General features: G+C 42.7%; 1 protein-coding gene across 3 annotated transcripts in view; it reads left to right on the top strand.

The window, feature by feature from the left end:
* Positions 1-4,021: 4,021 nt before the first annotated feature.
* TFDP2 (transcription factor Dp-2) overlaps positions 4,022-23,148 on the top strand; it is a 45,532-nt gene continuing 26,405 nt past the window's right edge. The window contains exons 1-5 of one of the 3 annotated variants that reach the window (XM_068145234.1): positions 4,022-4,251; positions 12,276-12,369; positions 17,961-18,027; positions 19,264-19,367; positions 21,832-21,953. In XM_068145234.1, coding sequence (XP_068001335.1) covers positions 12,355-12,369; positions 17,961-18,027; positions 19,264-19,367; positions 21,832-21,953 — 308 coding nt within the window. In that variant the 5' untranslated portion in view covers positions 4,022-4,251; positions 12,276-12,354. The remainder of the gene's footprint in view (positions 4,252-12,275; positions 12,370-17,960; positions 18,028-19,263; positions 19,368-21,831; positions 21,954-23,148) is intronic. The other 2 variants (XM_068145233.1, XM_068145235.1) reach the window with 2 other exon arrangements.

Raw genomic sequence — 23,148 nt, forward strand, 5'->3', positions numbered from 1 at the left:
GAAGTGAAGGTTCAGGAAAGTCTAGAAGCCCAGGTCTGTTTGCTGATGTCTACCAATATGGCAGACCATGTGGTCTGTGCTTGACAGCTCTATACATCTTTGGGTTTTTTTTAAACCATAAAATAAGGCTGTCCAGGTGCCAAAACTAAAGTCTATTGATGAGGCTCCATCCACTCCTTCACCTGCTGTAAGGTAAGAACCTGTAGTTACAGAATATGTGGAACATTTGTTATGTTTCATCTGTGTTCTGCTTGTGGAGTAGAATAGAATAAAATTAACCAGGTTGGAAAAGACCTTTGAGGTCGAGTCCAGCCTATCACCCAACACCTTCTAACCAGCTAAACCAAGCACCCCATCCAGTCTCTTCCTAAACAACCTCCAGTGATGGTGACTCCACCACTTCCCTGGGCAGCACATTCCAATGGCCAATCACTCTTTCTGTGAAGAACTTCTTCCTAACACCCAGTCCAAACCTCCCCTGGCACAGCTTGAGACTGTGTCTTCTTGTTCTGGTGCTGGTTGCCTGGGAGAAGAGACCAGCCCCTGCCTGGCTACAACCTCCCTTCAGGTAGTTGTAGACAGCAATAAGGTCTCCCCAGAGCCTCCTCCAGGCTAAGCAACCCCAGCTCCCTCAGCCTCTCCTCATAGGGCTTGTGCTCCAAACCTCTCCCCAGCTTTGTTGCCCTTCTCTGGACATGTTCCAGCAAGTCAACATCTTTCTTGAACTGAAGGGCCCAGAACTGGACACAGGACTCAAGGTATGGCCTAACCAGTGCTGAGTACAGGGGCAGAATGACTTCCCTGCGCTTGTTGGCTACACTATTCATGATGCAGGCCATGATGCCATTGGCCTTCTTGGCCACCTGGGCACACTGCTGGCTCATGTTCAGCCTACTATCAACCAGTACCCCCAGGTCCCTCTCTGCCTGGCCACTCTCCAGCCACTCTGACCCCAGCCTCTAGCACTGCATGGGGTTGTGGCCAATGTGTAGAACCTGGCACTTAGATGTGTTAAATCTCATGCCTTGGACTCTGCCCATCTGTCCAGCCTGTCGAGGTCCCTCTGCAGAGCCCTCCTACCCTCTTAACAGATCAACACCTTCCCCCAGGTGATTGTGATTGTCATCTCAACCTCATTGCTAAAGACAACACTCAATGGCCAAAAGGTTCTATTGGGCCAAACAGGCTTTCAGTTTGCAATTTTGAGTAGAAGTTTGTGCCTTGGTCACTGATATTTTCTGATTTGCTCTCACTGAAGTTCTGTTTCATCGAAGTTTACCTAGGGATAATGTTCACCTATTACCCTCTTGAGGAAAGCTGCCTGACTTAACCTTCACATGGTAATTGTGGGGTTTTTTGGGCTTCAATAGCTAATTGGCTAATGCTCAGGCAGCTGTCAAACAGCGCCACGTGTTCTAAGTGAACCTGCTCTGGCAGGTGAGTTGCACTACATTATCCTGAGGTCCCTTCAAACCCCTCATTCTGTGACTCTTTAAGCAAATAATGATGTCAGTGTCACAGGTCAAGTTGTCAAATACTGTGCTCTGACCCAGAAGTTGGGCAGCATTTTAGTTTAAAGTTTTATAGGGAGCAGGAGGCAAGAGGTGAGGGGTCTGTTTTGGGTTACCATTTGTATAGGGTATCCCAGCAGGGGTTGTAGGCTGACAAGCAAGCAATGAAATTAGCAAACGTTGAAAAGTGATGTGAAGGGGGAAGGTGGAGGATCTGACCTACGGCAGGGAGCAAGATGTTCTAAGGTTGGGAGACCACTGAACTTTTCTGAAAGAAGACAGGAGAACTTCTTGCAGTGCAGGTTTTACTGTAAGTAGCTGCTAAACCCATGCCTTAGCATGTCTTAAAACCCAATTCCAAGATGTTTTTTCAATTAAGCCCTCCTTCTGGGATAAAAGTTGGGATTTATTCAAGTTCTGAAAGACTATACATAGGTATACTACTGCTGTACCATTCTAAACCAAACCTCGTGCAAACTGATCCTTGTTTCATCAGCTTCAAACTCACTAGTGTGTACTGATATAATCAGTCTGCAGTTTGGCATTGAAAAGCAAATTACAGCAGTGACCTATTTCTTTTCTCAAGGGTTAAAATGCCCATTTTTCATGTTCATACTCTGTTATAGTATTTGACTTCAGTTCATGGGTGTTTCTTGCAGGAAATAAACCAGTGAACTAAAAAGAAATACTTGAAGTGTCTATTGAGGGTGAGTTTGGGTACAGGTATTTGTTAAGCTCAGGTCACTTACTGAATAGTACAATAAATTACCTAATCTGGTTTGCTTCCCTTTTGCTTTCTCTTCTAAGGCAGGGATGCTTCAGCTGCCTGTGTGTTAGCTAGTGTGATTGCACCCATTAGAGGGGTCTACCAGGAAAACACCCAATAGTTTGTTTTTCACTAATGCTTCCATTAAGGGATCTTGCATAACTGCAAATACTGATAAAGGTTTGGTTTTGTATAATGACAATATTTTATAGATGATGAAAAGAAACTGAAGGGACAACTCCACAAAAGTGAAAACTAAAAACAATTCCACAAAACTAAAACCACATTCCAGGGCACATGCTAGATTTTTTTTAGTAGTGAGCTAAAGTAAACACAGTTCTTGCTTGCTAATGTTTTATGTAGTCCTTCGTTTAAGAACTCTTTTAGAGGCTGGCCACATATTTTGGTGTAAAGGGGATTGAATCAAATACATCTTTTCAGAGCATTTCATGTCTCTAAAGCAAGAAAAGCTTAGGTTTTACCTACTCTGTATGTAGTCTGGAGGTTTCTGGAACAGAATAGTTACTGTATTCACATGAACCTTGTTTTGTTCAGCCTGCTCAGTGGTATTGAGGTGAATTGGTAAGACTTGAAAATTGGAAAAAGGGGTTCCTGCCGAGCTTGGATGGACGTGCAGGAGAGTCTTTTTGTAACAAAGGTTGCACTGCTGCCATTGAACAAAACCAGTGTCAGGTTCTTCACTGCCAGCAGTGTTCTTCATTCATATTCTAAGAATATGAATTCAGCTTTGTTTGAATAATTACTACTTTTTAAAAGAGTAAATAAATGTCGAAACATTAAAACATTGAAACATTAAAACTTCAGGAAAGGCCCCTATCACTACAGGTGGGATCATTTTCCCGGAGCTAGATCCAGTGTCCCCTACTCCTCCGAGGTGCGGCCGATCAGCGGGGCCTGCGTCGTGGAAAGCTGGCGCCGGACGAGCCGGGTGCGGCTCCTGTCACCGGCAGCTTCATGTCTTTGTCCCTTTGTTGGACAAGAACGAAGCCACGGAGCTGTTGCAGGTCACGTTAAAAAAGGAAACCTCATCCAAGGATTGCCGATACTGCTCCTGTCCTCACCGCCGTGTCGCTGCCTCTCCGCTCCTTTCCGCGGCCGGCTTCCCCGCACGACGGGAGGGACGAGGCGGCCAAACGCGCGGCGGGACTGGACTTTGTATCCCCAGGACGAAACCACGCCAGCTCCTCTCAGGCGCAGCGGAGCCTGACAAGACCCATGTCTGCAGACACTGCGGCGCCGTTCACTGCCTATCAGCACAAATACACGCACTTTATACCGACCGCCAGCGCCGTGCCTCACCTCCGACTCGGTGAGGGCGGGTACAGCCGTCTGGAGCTGGTGACTGGCGCAAACCCGGCCCCGGCCTGCAGCAGCCGTGCCTGGCACCAGATGGCAGACACCACCCAACAGCCGTCAGAAGCGCGGCGGGCATGTCGATCGGCCCCGCCCCACCTCGACACCACCCCACGGATTGGTGCGTAGCGTGTGTACACACATGGGATCAAGCCAATAGCGCTTGGACGGCGGCTGACCTCACGTGGCGCGACGGCCAATGGATGCCGGCGGTGGCGAGACGCCGCCAAGCTTGTGCGGGGGAGAAGGGCCCGGGCAGTGCGCGACGCGGCGAGTGGTGCCGGGCGCGGCGGGGGGGGGGTGGGGGGGGTGGCGGACGCCGGGCTGGAGGCTCTGCGAGGGCGAGCGCCGCCACGCGCCGGGGTTCGCGGACTGGCCCTGGCGCACGCCCGCGCGCGAGGCCTCCTCCCGAGCGGCGGGTGCGCGGCGCCGACCCGGCCGAGAGGCGTCGGGGCCGGGCGGAGCGCAGCGGAGCGGCTGGCGCCCTGCCGCGGCGGCGGGGAAGGGACCGTCGTCGCCTCGTCCCCTGAGCGCCGCTGTCGAGGTGCGGCCCGCGCTGCCGCCTTCCCTCCCTCTTCCTCGCTGCTGCCAGGCCTGCGGGTGAGCGGGGAGCCGAGTGGGGCTGGGGGGTGCCGCGGGGCCGCGAGAGTGGGGCAACACCTTCCTTCCTAGTGGGCCGGGACGCCGCTTCCCGCACGAGGCCGCCTTTACCGACCGCGCATTCCGCGCCGTCTGGTGGCTTGGTCCAATCGCCATTCTCGCCTCTTGTGTCCCGGGAGAGGGCGAGCCGGTGCCCGAACCCCGCGGGCGGCCGCCGGGTGACAGCCGCCCCGCTCGCTGCCGGACACTCTTCCGCGGTGGGGAGCGCACCGAGAGCGGCTCGGGAAGGAGGCAGCGGAGCTAAGGCCGAGCAGAATCTGCCTTAGCCTTAGCAGCGTGGTTGTTTTGAGCCGGGGATTTCGTCGGGAGAGGGTCGGTCCGGCAACAACAACAACAACAAAACTTAGCGCCTGTTCCTGTGCCCTTGGAGCCACAGGCCTTCCCTGGCTGCCAGCCGTAAAGAGTGTAACGGCAGAGGTGGATCCAAACATAAATAGCGCCTTTCGGGATGGGGAATGCAAACAATAGGAGGAAAACACGGAATGAGCAGGCTTCCTTGAAACGTGGAAGAAAACCGCATCTGAAAACGCACTCCCTCTGTCAGCAGAGAGGGATGGGCTGAGCTGTGTCAGCTTGTGCTGCTTCTTACTGCAGGAAGGACTTGCCTGTTCATTTTCTCTGACAATTCTTGAGTTAGGAGAGAACATGAATAGTTTAAATTGATAGGATTTAACATACTGTGTAAAAAGCCCTTTTAACAAATACTACGTGGTCGATTGTCATAATTTGGAAGTCAGTGCGATTTCATGACTCTTCGGCAGTACTTTCAACAGCTGATAGTGGTGGGGATTTTCTCGGTTGTAACTTCATTATGCTGACACAGCAAAACGTTGGAGGTTGTATGATGTTGCTAATTGCAGCTTGGTGGAATCTTTGATTTAAAAATAATTTTGTGCTAGTATAATCTGATGCTATTGAAAGATAAATTAATATTTTTTTTCTATTTCTTTGCCCTTCCCAAATGAACTTCATTTGTTTATATTGTATCCTGCCTTATACAAAGAGTGTGTGATTTGTATACATGGGACAAAGATTGGTGACAGATGCTCAGTGTTACAGAACAAATGCAGGACTGTATTTCACAGCCCATATTTGTGCCAGTCCCATGTGTACTCCCAAGATGGTGTTGTACACAATGAAGTACTGAATTTTAGGAACTTATGTTCAAAATAGCATGTAGGGTGCTAACTGCAGCGCTTCACAGAATCATGGAAGAGTTAAGAAGAAAAGACTTAGAAGGAGGGATGGTCATAAGAGAGGAAAAAAGCTCTTCGAAAACTTTCTTGCCTAGTGCCTCTAAAATAGGAAGGATTTAGTTCTATACTAAGGAAAAATACTAAATATTAGAAAGATTGTCTCATGGAGGAATTAGAAAGTGTTCTTTTCAGTGTCAGATTTTTGGGCTTCCTTTTAACCACTTCCAGTTCATACAGAAATCACTATTGTAACACAACACAAAGAAACCATTTGGTTTGTGCTGTATTAATGTCATGAACTTTAGAGGAAACATGTACTAGTAATTGGGATACTCTTTAGTGCTGCAGTGTTCTGACTGGCAGCCTCCATTTACAAAGTGATATGGTTCAGTTCTCAATGCAGCATCTTAACAGCAGCTCTCCAGTATAAGGAGATAGACCAAAACGTTCAGCTGGGCAAAAGCCACAGTGCAGTTGTGCAAGGAGTGTCAATACTACAGGGGAATTATTCTGGAGAAGATTGCTGGGACATCTAATAGCGACCTTCCAGTACCTGAAGGGGTCCTACACGTGAGCTGGGGAGAGACTATTTACAAGGGTTTGTAGTGATAGGACAAGAGGGAATGGAGTGAAGCTTGAGGAGAGCAGATTTAGACTGGAGATTAGGAAAAAATTCTTCACAGTGAAGGTGGTGAGACAATGGAACAGATTGCACAGGGAGTTTTTGGATGCCTCCTCCCTAAAGCTGTTCAAGGCCAGGTCAGACAGGGCCTTGAGCAACCTGGTCTAATTGAGGGTGTCCCTGCCCATGGCAGGGGGGTTTGAAACTAGATGATCTGTAAGGTGCCTTTTAACCCAAACTATTTTATGATTGTGTGGTCTTAGTCTGCTCCTGTGTATGTTGAGCACTACTCTAGGGGCTTCATGTGCATCTGGAGATACTTGCTAGACAGTTGTGAGCACCCTCACAGTAAAGATCTTCAAGCAGGTTTGTCTAAAAGTGTTGTTACTCTTTTAGTGGGGCAAAAAAAAATAGGAGCCAAAATTCCAACTTTGCATCCCCTTCAAGAGTGTGTAATGTTGTCCAGTTTAAGCGTGCAGTCATCTTCACTGTGCCTGCAGGAAAATTTAGTGCAGATCTCTTTAAAGCGATAGAACAGTGACCTGATCTGGTATGGACAGGGAAGCTGCTGCTGCCCATACTGTGCAGACAGTAAATATTTAAACTTTTGCATTCTGAAGTGGAGCAGAATGAGAATTTTAGTCCTAGCTAGTCTAATTTGATTCTTGGAACTGCACTTCTGATGTGCTACCTTAAAATATTAGTCTTATGGCTGTCTTTAAGAAGCTTATTTTTTTTGCCTTTTCTCCATAGCTTTTGGTGAAATGGTTAAGAATTTCTCCTCTAGCTTTCTGATTATGTTCACAGGACGCAACTACTAATACTATCATAATACAGGGAAAATAAACTAGTCCAATGCAAGGAAACACTTCTGGAATGCCTGTGTGCAAAGTTGAGAAATCACTGGAAGCAGACAGGTTTATGATAAAATTTTAGTTACTCAGTGGAAAAACAATCCAAATGTCTTGGTCTGATAATGGTACATGTACTATCTGGTGGTAGTACATGTACTCACATGGGATGTGAAAACCTAGGTAAGTGCTAGGAATGCCGTGAAAAGATGTGGTAGGGGCTCACATTTTAGTAACAAGTTCTTAATTTGATTCCTCATGTGGTTTGTTGTAACATCCAGCATGGGGATGAAATTAATTCTTTCCCCCCCCCCCGTTACTTGATTTGTAGAGTACAGCTCTCATGACAGAAGGTGAGGCAGTAGAAATCGATCGATCTTACTCTTGAAGTTTCATTAAAGCAACTTTGTTGCTACTTTGATTTCCTGTGTGCAGTGATGATTTCCAGGAAAGGTCTTTACGGACTGTTCACCTTCACTTTTATACTCTCCAATATTAATGCCATAAAAATCAGTCTAAGCAAATCAAACTGCATGACAATGATTGTTCAGTTTGCAAGACAGCTGTATAATACATGCTAGTAATGTGTATATATTACTATATCACAGGGGCACAGAATAGTGGGGTTGGAAGAGACCTCTGGAGATCGTCTAGTCCAACCTGCCTGCTACAGCAGGCTCACCTGAAGCAGCTTCTTGCTGCTGCAAGGTATGCTCAGTTTGGATGGGACTAGGAAATGATTCATTCCAGTCTCTATAACCTTCAGTTCTCTCAGCAAAATCCCTTACCAACATCTGGCAGGTGATTCTATTACCTGGCAGGGTGCATGAAAAAATTGCTTTGATAGAAACTCATCATCTGTGATAGGGCTTAGCAGATGTGTTTTGTGTAAGTTGGTGTTGTGTTACTGGGAATTTCAGCCCAAGATGTAAATGGGAAAAACACATTCAGAATTAAATTGGCAGGTTGCTACAGGTAAGGATTATCTTCAAGGTGGTGAACATTCAGTGAAGTTCTATAGGTGAATGCTTCAACTTGGTAGCAGCTATTGTCATGATATTTGTGGAAATTAAAATACTAATGCAAATGTATCAGTATTTGCTCAGTGAGGGTTGTGAATGCAAGTGCATTAATATATTAAAAGTCGTTTGTCAGACATAATGGTCATCCAAGTATTAAACCTTTCCCACCTGAGCAATAGTTGTAATTACCAGAATAACTGTAATTGATCTGTAATAGAAATTATGGTAGTAACATGACCGATAATTAGGAATAAGATTAGGAAAAGCAAGTGAAAGTGAACTTGTGTCCCCAGAGCAAACTAGAAAGTATTAGTGTGCACGAGCTCTCCATTTATTGTAGGGAAGGAGTTCGGTAGCTTTTCATTATAAACTTCACCACGAGAAACTTGAGAAATACTATTTCTGTTCTCTCAAGTGTGCAATCCAAGTGTCGTAAGCTTCAGCCTGAGTTTATTTAAAATGCAACTTCCAGTTGCAAATACATGAAAACGTTTAAAAATTCAGTAACCTCGTAGCTAAAACTACTGAAATTTCAAACTATACTGACTGGGTAGCAGCAGGCTTTGTCAAAAGCAAATCATTCTTTCGTGCTTGTATAAGAAACTAGGAAGGCTATGATGTAAAGACAAAACATCCCACTTCTTCCTTATGGACTTTGGGAGCATGCTGCAACGAACTCTTCAAAATCATGGAGTGAGTTCCTTTCAGTTGTTTCCTAAGGGCTACTTTCTAATGTTGTTTTCAAAATAAAAATTACTGTGTGGTAACTGAAGGTGGGGATTTATTTCCCACTCTCGTGTATGTGACATGTTGAATTACACCCCTTAGCTGGCTTTTTGAAGTCCTTCATTCAGTGATAAGGTGGATGCTTCCTGGAATTTTTGTATTCCTGTCTTTTGCAGTTTGTAGGCCAAGTTTATTTCTTGTATACAGAGATGTAAATGAAGGACAAAACCAGAACTAGGTAATTTGCAAAGACTCAAGGAAAAGAAAAAGGATAAATCAGTAGAATCTTCTTGTAGAGATGCAAAGTCTGTAATTTACATTTCAGAAATTAGATAGTAGAGTTACATTTCTGGGTTTTCTGGGGGGGGGTACCAGGAAATTAATCTGACCAGGACATACAAATCTTTTGACTAAAGTTGATTCCCGTTTATCTAAATTGCTTCAAAAATGATTGCAATGTTGAAATGTATTTCAGGAACAAGATAGGGCCACACTTTCTGGGAGCAGTTGGATCTTCGATAAGTACATCATAATTCTGAAATTCTGCTGGTCTGAAAACAGAGACACAATAAAGTGCCATATGTGTAACAGGCGGTCTAATCCATGTAGATGCTGTGCATAAATTACTGGTTTAAAACTGAGCTTGTGGTGATTAATAAGGAATCTTTTTGTTACTACTGTCATCTGAAATCGGCCTCGTAGTACCGTAGCTTGAAAGTTAGTACTGTGAAGAGGGATGTGAAGAGTATAATTTCTAGTGGAAAGGCTGGTGTTTTACAGGCTCCTTTTTCTGGTGATGCTTTCTTTCCTTTCAGCTGAACCCAGTTACTTGGAATAATTTTCACTTTGCAACACCCTTGACCAAGTAAATGAAAAATCACTCCTTAATGAGGACAAAAATCATTCTAGTATACTAAAATACCTCTGTAGGTTGTTTTCTGGGTTCTATGAAGGCTTTTCATCATAACAATTTAGCTAACTGTCTAGTAGTTGTCTTAATTTGTAGATGTGTAATACTGAGGTGATACTTACATAAATGATACACTATGTTGTGAATTGGAAGTGGCCTCTTGGACTGGGGAGAATGAAAGTGAGGTATGTGAAATATTGATAAGAATCTGAGAAAGAACACAAGGACAAGTTTGGTATAGCTTAATTTTCAGGAGCAGAAAGTAGACTGTGAAGGTATTTGATTTTAGCTAGTATGTGTATTGTAAAAGGATAAATTAAAAATAACAAGTATGAACCACAGAAAATAAACCTGTGAAGGAGCATAATATTTTTCTGCAGATAACTTGGTTTCTGTTTTGCATTGCTTCTTGTACTGGCATTCAGCTTCCATATCACTGCAGTTTCTTGTAACTAGAGCTTGATTATCTGGCCTGTTGTAAATTTAATGCTTACACTGGCTTTTTAGTGCCATTGGCATATGTGATTAGGCAACATATATTCTAGAGGAAGCTACACCTCAAAGTTTACAAAGTCAAACAGTTCAGTTGCCTCAGTGTACTGTACAATATTTGACCAAAAAGGCAAAATTATGGAAGTGTTTTTTAAACCAAGGCTTAGATTATGAAGGGACAACCTTGGCTCGAATAAAGCAATCTTTGTGCCTCTTAAAGCTGTCTTTATGCAGCTTCATTTCACTAGTAACCAGCTAAAGAACAAAAAGATTGATTTTTACATTTCTCTGTGTAGTGCAAGCTGTCAAACAGCAACTGGGAATGAAGAGACTCTCCATTTTGAGGCCATCTGTGTGGGTTCTTTTGTCTGAACCTGACAAGAGGTCATGGCAGATGGTGGGGTCACAAAATCTGGCTTCTTGAGCTAGACAAAATATGTTCATAAAGCTGAAAGAATAGCAACTGTTTGCAGTGACTGTAAAGCTTTGTGGCAAAGGACTGTAGTTTATGGGCAGTGCCTTCTGGATTGCTAAGCTTGACAGCAAATAACTTGTCAAAGATGAAACTGCTTTGCTTATCTGTAAATGTGTTAAAACTGCTTAGTAAACTGATGTTAACTGTTTCATTTGGGTAAATTACTCTTAAAGCAAGAGAGGAAGGTCCAACTGCATCATCTGGCCAGAGCTCTAGATGATGTAGTTGGAGAGTTTGTGTGGAAGAAGGAAGGTAGAAAAAGAAAAAGCACCTTAGGTTTCAGATGCAGTGCAAGAATTCATTTGCCCTTTGCCATGACCGCTGTGGCTTTACGGCTTTTCTGTGGCTCTTCAGGTTTCAGGATTGCAGGATTTTCTCCTGGATGTGAACAGATACCTCTTTGTAGTGTCCTTTCTAAAGGCAGCGAAAAATGCTTCTGGTTTTCTTGGATGTTCTGTAAACCAAAACCTCTTTGTAGACCGAATTGTATGTCATTCATATGCTGGAGTAATTGCTTAATTATGGCTGCAATAAATCAAGGCACTGAGGTAGATAAATAATAACAACAGAAAATGGAGAACAAACTGGTTTTCCACCAACTCTAGTAACAGTTTAATTGATATGGTGCCTGAATAAGCCAAGAAATTTACAGAAGCATCCTAGAATTTACTTCTTTTCTGGATTGTCTAAAACCACTAATGAAGTGATGGTAGAGATCACCATTAGCTCCAGATACTGCTGAAACAGTTTTTGAGGCTGTTCTGGAAGGGAGGTGAAGACACTAACTGTTCTCAAAGGCCTAGCTTAAAACACAGGAAATCACCTGAATTGGATTTGGCCTTTGTAGCTGCTGAGTAGTGCTATAACAGGTCATGGCTCACGTTTGGTAACTACTTTAGGCATCTTCCAAAAAGGTATTGCTGCACTCATTCCACACTTTAAAGTGTGAACTGTTCTCCCTTTCTTACACATCCAAGTGCAATTGAGATGTCTTTTGTGGGCCATTTTTAAAGCAACTCGCAGTTCTGAAGTACTTCTGAGGTATGCTTTGTCAAGTTAATTCTATGTTTAAAATGGTTTGTGCTGCCACCATTGTTTTGTGACTTGTTCAGTTTTCTGTAAGACTTCTAAAAGCTTAGATCTAAAAATGAAGTCACTAAATATTTTTCAGTATACCTAAATGCTTACCTCTACTGAAATGGTAACATTATCATCCTAATTACATAGGGGTAATAACAAAGTCTGAAAAATTTTTAAAGATGAGTTTAAACTGGAATGTTTTCTCTTGGATGTTTCCTAAGCATGCTCTGTATATTTACATTTCATAGTATTTCCTGTTTCTTATCAAGATGCTTCAATGTCTGCCGGGGTGGAATTAGAAGATTTCTCTGTTGTTGGAGGCTGAAGACAAGATAAAGAAAATTAATTTACTTCCAATTTTTACAGCCAGTTTGCATCAGATGCAAATGATGACATGGTTTTAATTAAAAGGCTTTAGTAATGACATGACCTGCTTTGTTAATACAGCTGGCCCTCTCTGTAAGTTGGGTTCTTATGTACAAGATTAGGTCTCTGCCTGTTCCAAGCAGAACATTGCAAGTGCAGGGTTTCAGCTAGAGAGGTAACTGAACATTTATTTTAACTAAACTATTTTATTAACTTTCTTACAGGATGTTCATTTTAAAGATTCTGTGAAGATGCAGAGGGAGATTTTATGGTTTCACAGACTATAAAGCAATATTGTCTGACATGACGGCAAAAAATGTAAGTGCGATTCTACACCGTGTATTACTTTTTATATTGGCGTGCTGGTGGTCACTGTCAGCTTTCAGACTTTGAAGGGCTGTGTGTTTCATTTCTTGTATTTGTCCAGTCAAGAAATCAAACCAAAAGAAACCTTCAAATTCAAAAACCTTGTCTGATTTTTGTATACCACAAATGTGTATATATTACTTTGAGCAGTGTTTTGATAAATTTAAGCTGGCTAGAAGCTGTTTAGGGATGTGGAGTTTACTCAGCCCTAGGTCAGGTTAATAACTGGGGCAATGCTTTATGCATGAAGGTGCTCAATCCCTAACTGATCCTTATGGGTCCCTTCCAACTTGAGATATTCTGCATTTCCCCTGACATTGCTCCCAAGATCACAGAGATTCTCATTTTGTTGAAGCACTTCTGCACCAGAATATAATCCTTCTACTGATTCACAAAACTCAAGGAAGAACAGAGAGATGGCATCTTTTGTTGCTAATGTAGGTAGAATCTGGGTTTCTTGAAGGCCATCTCTTACAAAGCTTGGAGGTCAGTGAGTTGAGTGTGACTTTAGGCTCTGGGCAGTTCACCCAATGACTATTTTTGATAGGGCATCCTACAGTCTATGTAAACATTACTGAAGAACTCCACACCATAAGTGCAGGTAACCCTAGGGTGATGCTCTGTTCAGTAACTGCAAAAGCTTTTGTATGTATTTGGGTAGATTGATGCCAGGGGCACAGTTTGGTTAAATTAATTCTCCAATTCTCCAAAATGTCTGTTCACCTTATTGATAGTTCCATTTGGTATGTAGCTCATGGTAAAGCTTTCAGACTTTCTTACTGTTGGATTCAAGCTGACCGAGCCACAAAATAAATGGATGTTTATGCAAAGCCCTTTGATGTACTTATTTCATAGGCCATATCCAATTGTAGTATAAATAGGTAATTCTACTGATGCATGTGGAACAGCTACACAAATACAAATAATCTGTGGTTCTGACCTTTTGTACAATGCAATTGAAGGATAATTATCAATGCCAGTGAAATCCAGGGAGTGTTGTGTGATAGTCATGAAGTGACATAGGTTGGACAGGATTTCAGGAAGGCAACTACTCTGGTGCTTTGTGTAAAAGTTCTTTGACACTTGAATTCAGAACCCAGTTGCTTGGTGCTTTTCTCAGGGCCATTGAGGGCTCTGAGTTTTGAAAATTTCTGGGGACAAACACAGGACATTCAGTCTGGGCAGCCTACTATTGTGCTGAGCATGGAGATACAGGGCAGGGGTGGTTGTTTAATGCAAGGCTATAGCTATTTTATAGAATAAATATTTTATTGGTGTGTCTACTTTGAAATTTGGCATATATAACTTTGTCAACCTGGTTAGTTATGTGTTAGTTAATGTGTTGATTTTTTAAAAACTCAGTGTCTGCTGTATATGAGAGTAGAACTCAGTTTCAATGTTTGTTAAGTATACCTCTTCAAAGGATTTGCAAAATAAATAACAGTGTGGAAACAAGAGGAGTCACATTCCTTCTCTCCTTATTTGTAGCAATTGATCAGGCTTGCCCACCCTTAGTTACTCAAAACTGCACATTCAGGCAAATGGTGTCAGCCCCAGTGTTTGCTGTCACTGCTAAGAAAGCCCAAGAGTACTTCTGGATTTGGATTGGTTTTTGCAGCTTGAAAACTGTTTCAAATGTAATGCTAATGTTGGTCATCAGTTCTACTGACTGGATCATAAAATTGTTTGGGGTAGAAAAGACCTCTAAGATCAAGTCCAACTTTCAACCCAAGACTACCATGGCCATCAAGCCATGTCCCAAAGTATCAAGTTCACACGTATTCTGAGCACCTCCAGGATGGTGGCTCTACCACCTCCTCAGGCAGCCTGTTCCAATGCCTAACCGCTTTCCAAACTAAACCTTCCCAGATCTTTAATCTCCATATTTTAATGATCTGATGAGTGAGTTGAAGGAGAGAGCTTCTCTGCAGAAGTTTTTCTTCTTCTATTGAGGCATGAAGGAAAGGGAACTTTGAAGTACTGGAATTGGGAGGTCTGGGAAACTCTTAGAGGGCACACAGCTTTCATCAATACGTACAGATCAGAAAGCTGCCACCTCTATATTCCAAAATCATTACCCCTCAAGTGGGACACCGCAGTCTAGGGATGTTTGTGCTCTTGATGCTTCTTTCAAGAAGAAAGTACTTAGGCATCCCATGTGTATAAGCTGTGTTGAGCAACCTTATCTCCAAGGAAGCCTGTGCTTCAAACACGTAGCAAAACATTTCCACAGACTCAGTGTGCATGTGTGAGATGAATAATATTCCACATCACTATTTCTCCTTGCCAACTTTTTGTGGTGGGAGAATTATCAAGACTGGCCTTATTTTCTCTAAGTACAAGATGCTTTTTAGTGTCTGCTTGTGGAACATTGCTTATGAGTAATTTGACCTTGCTTAGATAACAAAAGCAACCAAAAGAGCTATGAATAATAAAACATGGAATAAAAGTTTGGGATTCTCTTGGAGATAAGTTGTTTACATGCTTACCAGCTCTAATTTAAACCACCTTGTCATCATGGGTTATTTCATTCTTACTTCTATAATATTTTCATGCCTGTTTTGTACTTCCATTCTCATCTGTTGTTCAGGTAAGAAGGCACTAAAACAATATTGAGAAATGGGGAGAAAATAAGCAAAGTACTCATGGTGAACTTATTTTTAGGAGAAAAAATTACTTCAGCAGATTGTTTGAATAAGACTGTAAGTTTTGATTGAATATTCAGTTGTCAACAAATTGCAGTGCTGCCTTTGTAGATGTTCAGGGGAGTTGGGATTCCTTATCCTTTCACTTGTAATGAATTAAAGCACTTATATCTAACACTTGATATTTATCCCTGTGGCTTTTCTGAATTTGTGCTTTATTTCTTTCAGAGGCAGAGGTCCTAGGAAGCAGCTTTGTTATTTGATGTTGTTACTTGTTGTGCAAAGGCAGCAGTAGTATTCACAAATTTATAGAATGGTTTGGGTTGGAAGGGACCTTGAAGATCACCTAGTTGTAGTTCCAACCTCCCCTTGCCATTGGCAGGGACACCTTCCATTAGACCAGATTGCTCAAGGCCTCATCCAGCCTGGCCTTGAACACCTCCAGGGAGGGGGCATCCACAACCTCCCTGGGCAACCTGTTCCAGTGGCTCACCAACCTCGCTGTAAAGAATTTCTTCCTAATTTGCAGTCTAAATCTGCTGTCAAGCTTCAATTCATTCCCTCTTGTCCTATCACTTCAAGCCCTTGTAAAAAGTCCCTCCCCAGCTTACTTATAGGCCCCCTTCAGGTACTGAAGGGCTGCTGCAAGGTCTCCCTAGAGCCTTTTTTTCTCCAGGCTGAACAGCCCCAACGTTCCCAGCCTGTCCCCGTAAGGGAGGTGCATCAGCTGTCTGATCATCTTCACGGCCCTCCTCTGGACCCACTCCAACAGTGTGATGTCCTTCATGTTTTGGGGGCACGTTGCTCCAGGTGGGATGTCAACAGAGCAGAGGGGCAGAATCCCTTCCCTTGTCCTGCTGGTCAACTGCTTTTGATGCAGCCCAGGACATGGTTGACCTTCTGGGCTGCAAGCACATATTGCTGGCTCATGTGGAGGGGTTTTTTGAGTATTATGATCCAAGAGTGCTGGCTCTTCATCTTGGCTTTGCAGCCATAACATCCTTTCAGTGTTACAAGCGATACAATTTACTAAACATGTCCTGTTTTAAAGATATCGAGAATCCATTTTCAGAGTGAAGAGTCTCAGTGACACTTGAGCTTACCTTGGCACTCAAGCCCCCCGACGGGAAGAGTACTAAAATGCTGCTCCACATGGGCTTACAACCAAAGTGTGACAGGAGACGGCTTGAGTCTATTTTCATGTCTTCCTCTTACCCCTGCTCAAAACTAGGCGCAACTGTTGAGGTCCTCTACCGCCCTGCTGCATTGCCTCTGCACCGCTGCCACCTGGTGGGAGACAAGGGAAAAACGGAGACAGCCTTGCTCTGCTTCAAAAGCAGCTACTGGTGATCCCATGGTCTGCACCAACCAAAGCACTGGGTTGTATTTTGGAGAGAGTAGATCTATCACACACACTTGGCTGCGACAAGAAAGAGCAAGTCATTTGAGAAAAGTTGATAAAGTGTATTGAGGATTTCCAAGGGCTTGTTTACAGAAGCACATGACTTAGATCATTTAAGCAGTATTTTATGACCAGAATAGAGCAGCAACAGTTACTGTTCACATGTTGCTCCTGATGGTGAAAACATCATAGGAGAAGTAGTTTCAGAATAGCCACATCACGATGCTGTGTGCAGATCTTCCCCTTCAAAAATTACTTGCAGAATAAAAGTTCTCTGATGGCATTGGGTGACTGAGTGCTTGTAGTAGGTATCCTTTGTTCTTCTGCAGTTTACTTTAGGTTCATGTTACTGCTGCTTAATCTGCCTGCAATTAAATGATTCCCTAATTTGATACAATTAAAACCATGAACTGCCCTAGCATATGTTCCATTATAACTATATACATATGTAAAATGAATGTTTCATCTTTGATTGTATTGATTGGTGGTTAACTAACTTGGATACCTGAACCCTTTATTGTAGTTATTTACAGAAGCACTTAAATTTTACAATATTTTTGAAGCTATTTTGTTGTATTCAGTTTAATTGCTTACTACTCATAGTATCATAGTATCATTCAGGGTTGGAAGGGACCCCAAGGATCATCTAGTTCCAATCCCCCTGCCATGGGCAGGGACACCCCACACTAGATCAGGCTGGCCAGAGCCTCATCCAGCCTGCTCTTAAACACCTCCAGGGACGGGGCCTCGACCACCTCCCTGGACAACCCATTCCAGGGTCTCACCACTCTCATGGTGAAGAACCTCCTCCTCACATCTAGCCTGAATCTCCCCACCTCCAGCTTCATTCCATTCCCCCTAGTCCTATCACTACCTGAGATCCTGAGAAGTCCTTCCCCAGCCTTCCTGTAGGCCCCCTTCAGATACTGGAAGGCCACAATGAGGTCACCTCGGAGCCTTCTCTTCTGCAGACTGAACAGCCCCAACTCCTTCAGTCTGTCCTCATAGGAGAGGTGCTCCAGCCCTCTGATCATCCTTGTGGCCCTTCTCTGGACACGTTCCAGCACCTTCACATCCCTCTTGTAATAGGGGCTCCAGAACTGGACACAGTACTCCAGGTGGGGTACTCCAGCCAACTTTGTCCCTCAGTGCTTGTCACAATTTACATCTTGGAAGCAAACAAACTATTTTGTTGAACCTTTGAGAGGTGACTAAGGTGGTGCAGGCACAATGTTCTCAAACTGAAGAATGCCTTACTTGATGTTGCTGAGCCTATCCTGTGTTAGGTGGGATCTAAGGGATTTCTTACCTCCCTCATCTGTGGTTTTCTACACAAGCTCCAGCTTTCTATGCTTTTTGTAAATGTCAAAAACTAAAATGCACCATTCCAAATCTAAGTTCTCCATAGGGTAAACTTTTTTCATAATACTGTTAGTTGCATACTAGAAACCAGAAATGTTTATCCTATTTTAAGTCTTCCAAAATGTTTTGTTCAGGTTGGTGTGACTTCCACAAATGGAGACTTGAAAGGATTTACAGATCAGAACCAGAGTCCAACAAAAGGTAAGAGAACTCTATTTGTGTACATAGAAAACAACATTAAGACTTATTTCTCATTTTGATTAAATCAGTATTATTGCTGATTGCACTGCAGATGGGTGGTTCAGTTTTGTGAGACTCAGTTCAGGTGTTCAGAATATATTTCATACATCCACACTGGTAGATGTTTTATTACTGACATGCAAGTGTCAATAATAAACATTGAAAGATCTTTAGGTTTCAGAGGAAAAAAGAGATGTGATGACAATAAATGATAAAATAGGCTGTTTTGTTGGTTGTCTCATATTGTAAACGTTTCACTTATCTCTGTTCACCTTTTATAAAGGTGAAACTTTGCATATATCTACATTTTTTCTATGTCTGTGCTGTAGCTACAGTAGATTCTTAAGCATTATTGTCCTCAGTTTTGTTGCTTCTTGTTCATACTTACCGAGAAGTTACACTGTTGAATGTATGATTTTGCAGTTACCTCTTGGCACAACATAGGTATACTAAAATAAAAATTGAAAAAGGGCCATGGTTCAAGAACAAGTGAGAAAAGACCAGGGAACAGATGTCAAACACCACTGAGTCAGCCTAGGACCAACTGGGCTAAGCTGAATATTGGCAAGCTCCTAGGGAAGGAGGGCAGGGCAGGGCAGTGGAGAGGGTTGGTGTCTGCCGTGCTCTGAAGCAACCTGTCACCTCAGTTGCCTTCGGTTTCTGTCTGCTAGTGCCAGAGAGCGCAAGTAGCCCTTCATGAGCTAATCCTTGGCCTTACAGCTTATGCCTTCAGCTAGACTCAAACAGACTCTGGAATACAAGGGAGGGTCATCTCTTCTTTAGATTTGATTCTGCCTCCAGACCCACCAGTGTCATCCTCCGTTTGTTGTATCCATTTTGAATAACACTGTGAATAGCAATGGGGTGAGATAAATGACTGATGACTTCCCAGTTCTCTTGCTGTCATAGGCAGGAGCTGCTGCTGCCACAAGGTCTGTAGATAAATGTGTTTGCTGCTTTGAGTGGCTCATGTGCAACACTTGGATCACACCTGGGTACTGCTGCATGACAGATTTGATTAAGACATTGTCTGAAGAATCAAGTTTACGAGATTTGGAGTAGAGGAGGAGCAGCAGCACTTGTGAGACTCTCAGCACAGAGCTGCACTTCTGCATGAAGGCAGGATGAGTTAGATACATGTCACTTATAGATTACTAAAGAAATAATTTAAAACTCTGTTTTTACTGTTCTTTTTAGGTAATATTTCAATAATTACATTACCAGTTTCCAGCACCAACTCCCCAACTAAGATTTTGCCAAAAACTTTAGGACCAATCAACGTGAATGTTGGACCCCAAATGGTAAGTTTCCACCTCTGGTTGCGCTAACTTGTGCAACTATCTGTGAGATTTCCTATTGCTGTGATACGGAGAAGTGAAAAACAGAGGTGTGAACAGTGATAGGAACTTCCAGCTTCCTGTCTCAGGAGCAAAGGCTGCTGAAGGGCCCCACCTGGATAGAAAGGTGAGGATATATGGATGCAGCAAGTTAGACAAGCCAGAATTGCCACTTCCAGCAGTGATCCTGTATGTTACTTTAGGGGATACTTATCTTGCTGGCTTGGACTGGAAATGGAAACAGCTTTACCAGCTGACATTTTAACTATTACTCAAAAGTGTATTAAAAAAAAATCTCATTAAGAATGTATTGATACTCTGAATATTTTGAGTCATGTCTTCATCAGTTAGAGATTTAACTTGTTGAAACCATTCTTCATCTGGCTTTTCCTGTCAGTGACAGCTGTATATGAGCATATATTGCTGCTCAGACATTTTGCAGAACATTCTCATTTGCAGAACATTTTTCTGTTTTTTTGCTGGCCAAAGAACTAAACTGGCAATGCAGTGAACTGTACCTAGTAACCTCCTGCCTACTTACCTAGCACTTAGCTTGAGTACAAGAACCATACAGTATATTGTATGAATAATTGTGATGGGTCTTCTTTAAAGTTATTCCTGTTCCTCAATGGCTTTTATCCCACTTGGACAGATGGACCACAAACATTAGAACCAGCTCCCCCCCCCAGCCTGCATTCTCTGCTGTGCAGAGCTCTCCATTTAAAGAATGTTCACAAGTTATTATTAGTAGGAAAGTCAGCACTCCTTTGGCAAATGGAGATTGGCAAATGTGATATTCTGCAAGAAGGGCCAAAAGGAAGATCCAGGGAGCTACAGACCTGCCAGTCTGACCTTGGTGCAAGGGAAGGTCATGGAACAGATCATCTTGAGTGCCATTATGTAGCATGTGCAGGACAAACAAGTGATCAGGCGCGGTCAGCATGGGTTCATGAAGGGTTGGTCCTCCTTGAATAACCTAATCTAGCTGGATCGATGGACTGTAGCCAATAGTATGAGATTCAGTGAGGCCAAGGCCTGGAGCCTTCATGGGGTTGTTATGACCCAAGTGTTGGACCTGGCACTTGGCTTTGTTAAGCCTCTCATAGTTGACCTTGGCCCATTGATCCAGCATGGCCAGATCCCTTTGCAGAGCCTTCCTACCCTCAGGCAGATCAACACTCCACCCAATTTAATGTCATCTGCGATACCCATGACATCTGTGTCCTTGTATCCAAGAAGTTGTAGCTTTAACAATAAGCTGTAGAGAGGTGGATTTTTGTGCTTCTAAGTGCCCATTTGACCTGGCACTACCTGAGGAGGGTGGTTGCTGTGGGTAAGGGGCTTTGGGAGAGCCCACTGCTAAGGTCTGTCTCCACTGGATGGCACCAGGGGATAGAAACAGGACAGGTCAATCTTGGGAACGTTTGGACATGAATTTGCCACCTCAGTTTGTTGTAGTGTTTGTCACAGAGATTGGACATCAGATACTCCTTTATGACACATTTGGTCTGTGATTTTCAAAACATCAGCAGAGCAGTTTCAAGGTTCACAGAGGGCAGGATGTGGAGAAATGCATTTCAGTATGCAAGATAGCTAGAATCTCTCCTCCCTGGCATATCTGCCATATGCTGGCAGAACCATATGCTTACTGCAAATAAAGGTTATTTATAGTGTTGCAAGAAATTGACATACAAAGTGACTGGATTGTGTTGACATATGAGTAAAAAGCCCTGTCCAGGAAGCTTTGGCAATGATGCTGGAATCAAAATAATTGGGCAAGTGTTTTATTTTAAAGAGTAATTAATTAATGGTGTTTTGTTTTTAAATGCTATATAAATCCTTCTGATGACTTCTTTTAAAGAATGAATTTAGATGTAATTCAAAGCTGAGACCAGTTATCTTAGTGCTAACACTGTACCTACAATTCCACCAGATTCAAATAAGTGTATCTGTCTATACTGTACAGAGTTTACATTCCATTCTGTATCTCTTATGTTCTATTATTAGCATGCTGGAATGCCTTGAGATCACATTATGAACGCTAGAAGCTGCAGGGAATACTTAGCCTGCAGCTCAGATTGTTGTTGGTACTAAAGACAGACAACTGTAAGAGACAAATCCATTGGATACATCAGATTTTGCTTTGAGAATATGTGTATCTGCCACACTCAGTAATTACTTCTATTTTTCTAGCTCTTGTCCATATGAATAATAAAATAACATGGTACAATTAGTGGAAAACTTAACAGCATTGTAATTAATGTATGAACATACTCTGTTGACATGTCTTCTGTATATGTCGACTGCAGCTTGCATCTGGCACAGAATTACATTTTTTCTTAGTACGATGTGTGTAGTATGAATTTGGGGCTATGGTAATCCCTTGTCTTCTTAAGAGAGCTGTGATTTTTATTTCTAAATTGCATAGATCATAAGTACATCACAAAGACTGACCAATTCAGGGAGTGTTCTGATTGGGAATCCGTATAACCCAGCTCCAACAATGGTCACACAGACACACATAATGGAAACTTCTGGCTGGGTCCCAGGGTAAGATTTTTTTTTCCCCTTTCATTTAATGGTGTTTCAGCTTCTGTTCTGTTTTTTTCCCTTTATACTGTTTCATCTGTATGTTAGCCTATGGCTTCTACTCCTTGCACAGCTGAAAGGAGTATCCTCTTTAACCTGTTACACGCTTTTGATGTCTCGAGCATGTGAATGCAGCAGTATAAACATCAGTTACTTCACTGCTTGATTTAATTTTGGTTAATGGCATTGTCTGTTTGTGAAAATGGGGAGTCACAAATTCAGGACTTCTGGAAGCTTTTGTGTTTTTCAGTAGTTCCTGGTGTATCCAAGTAGCATTGCTGGCAAGTGTATGACAACAGAGGGGGAGACTCAAAAACACTTCAAGAGGCATTTATGAATAAAGCTGTAATGGAAAAAATTGGCTTAATCAATGTTGTATTTTTATTACTATCTTACAGTACCAACCAACTTTCACGGGGTTTTGAGATACTCTAGAGTAACATGACAGTCTTTAGCTCTTCTAAGGAAATCTAGTCTTTACAGTATTACTAGGGTTTTTTTTCCTTAATATCAGTACTGCTGATCTTGTCCATCTGAAGGCAGATTAAATGCTTTGCCTCTGAAGATTAAAATGCTCTGTCTCTGAAAATGGAAAAGTAAATTATTTTAACTGAATTGTTTATTTAGTGTTACTTACTTATTTAATCCAGATAGAAATAGTTTTTCTAAACAAGTGGTGAATGTCAGTAATGCCTTTCCAGCTTTAGGGGTGGAAAAATGGAGCGTCTGAGACATAGCAGAAATGGGACCATAACGTTTGTACCTTGACTTTCTGTGCTGTAAGCAAGGAAGGCTCATACGTCCCAGCTGCTATGTTCCCATGAAAGAGTCAATAAACTGCATGCAGTGAGAAAGCTCAGTTATTTTGCTGAGTTGGTGCTTACATCTTAAGATACCTTGTGAATCCACTTTGTTCTGATTTTACTGGAAAAGGAGTTCTCAAATTTTAGTTTATTTCTGCAAATTTTGTAAAATGTGGAGGCTGGGCAGAAGTTCTTTCAGTACCCAGTGGAGAAAAAGGCTGTAGTGTTTGTCCACAGCTTGCTGAAACAGAGAACCAATGTCCATTAGCTTACTTAAACATCATCCAAGCCCAAGTGATGGAGATCCAGGAGAGAAGCCTAGTTGCAGTACACCAACCACCACCACCCCCTTC

This window comes from Melanerpes formicivorus, unplaced genomic scaffold (assembly GCF_026170545.1).
Source record: "Melanerpes formicivorus ecotype bairdi unplaced genomic scaffold, bMelFor1.0.p_v2 SCAF_12, whole genome shotgun sequence".
NCBI classification, from domain to species: domain Eukaryota; kingdom Metazoa; phylum Chordata; class Aves; order Piciformes; family Picidae; genus Melanerpes; species Melanerpes formicivorus.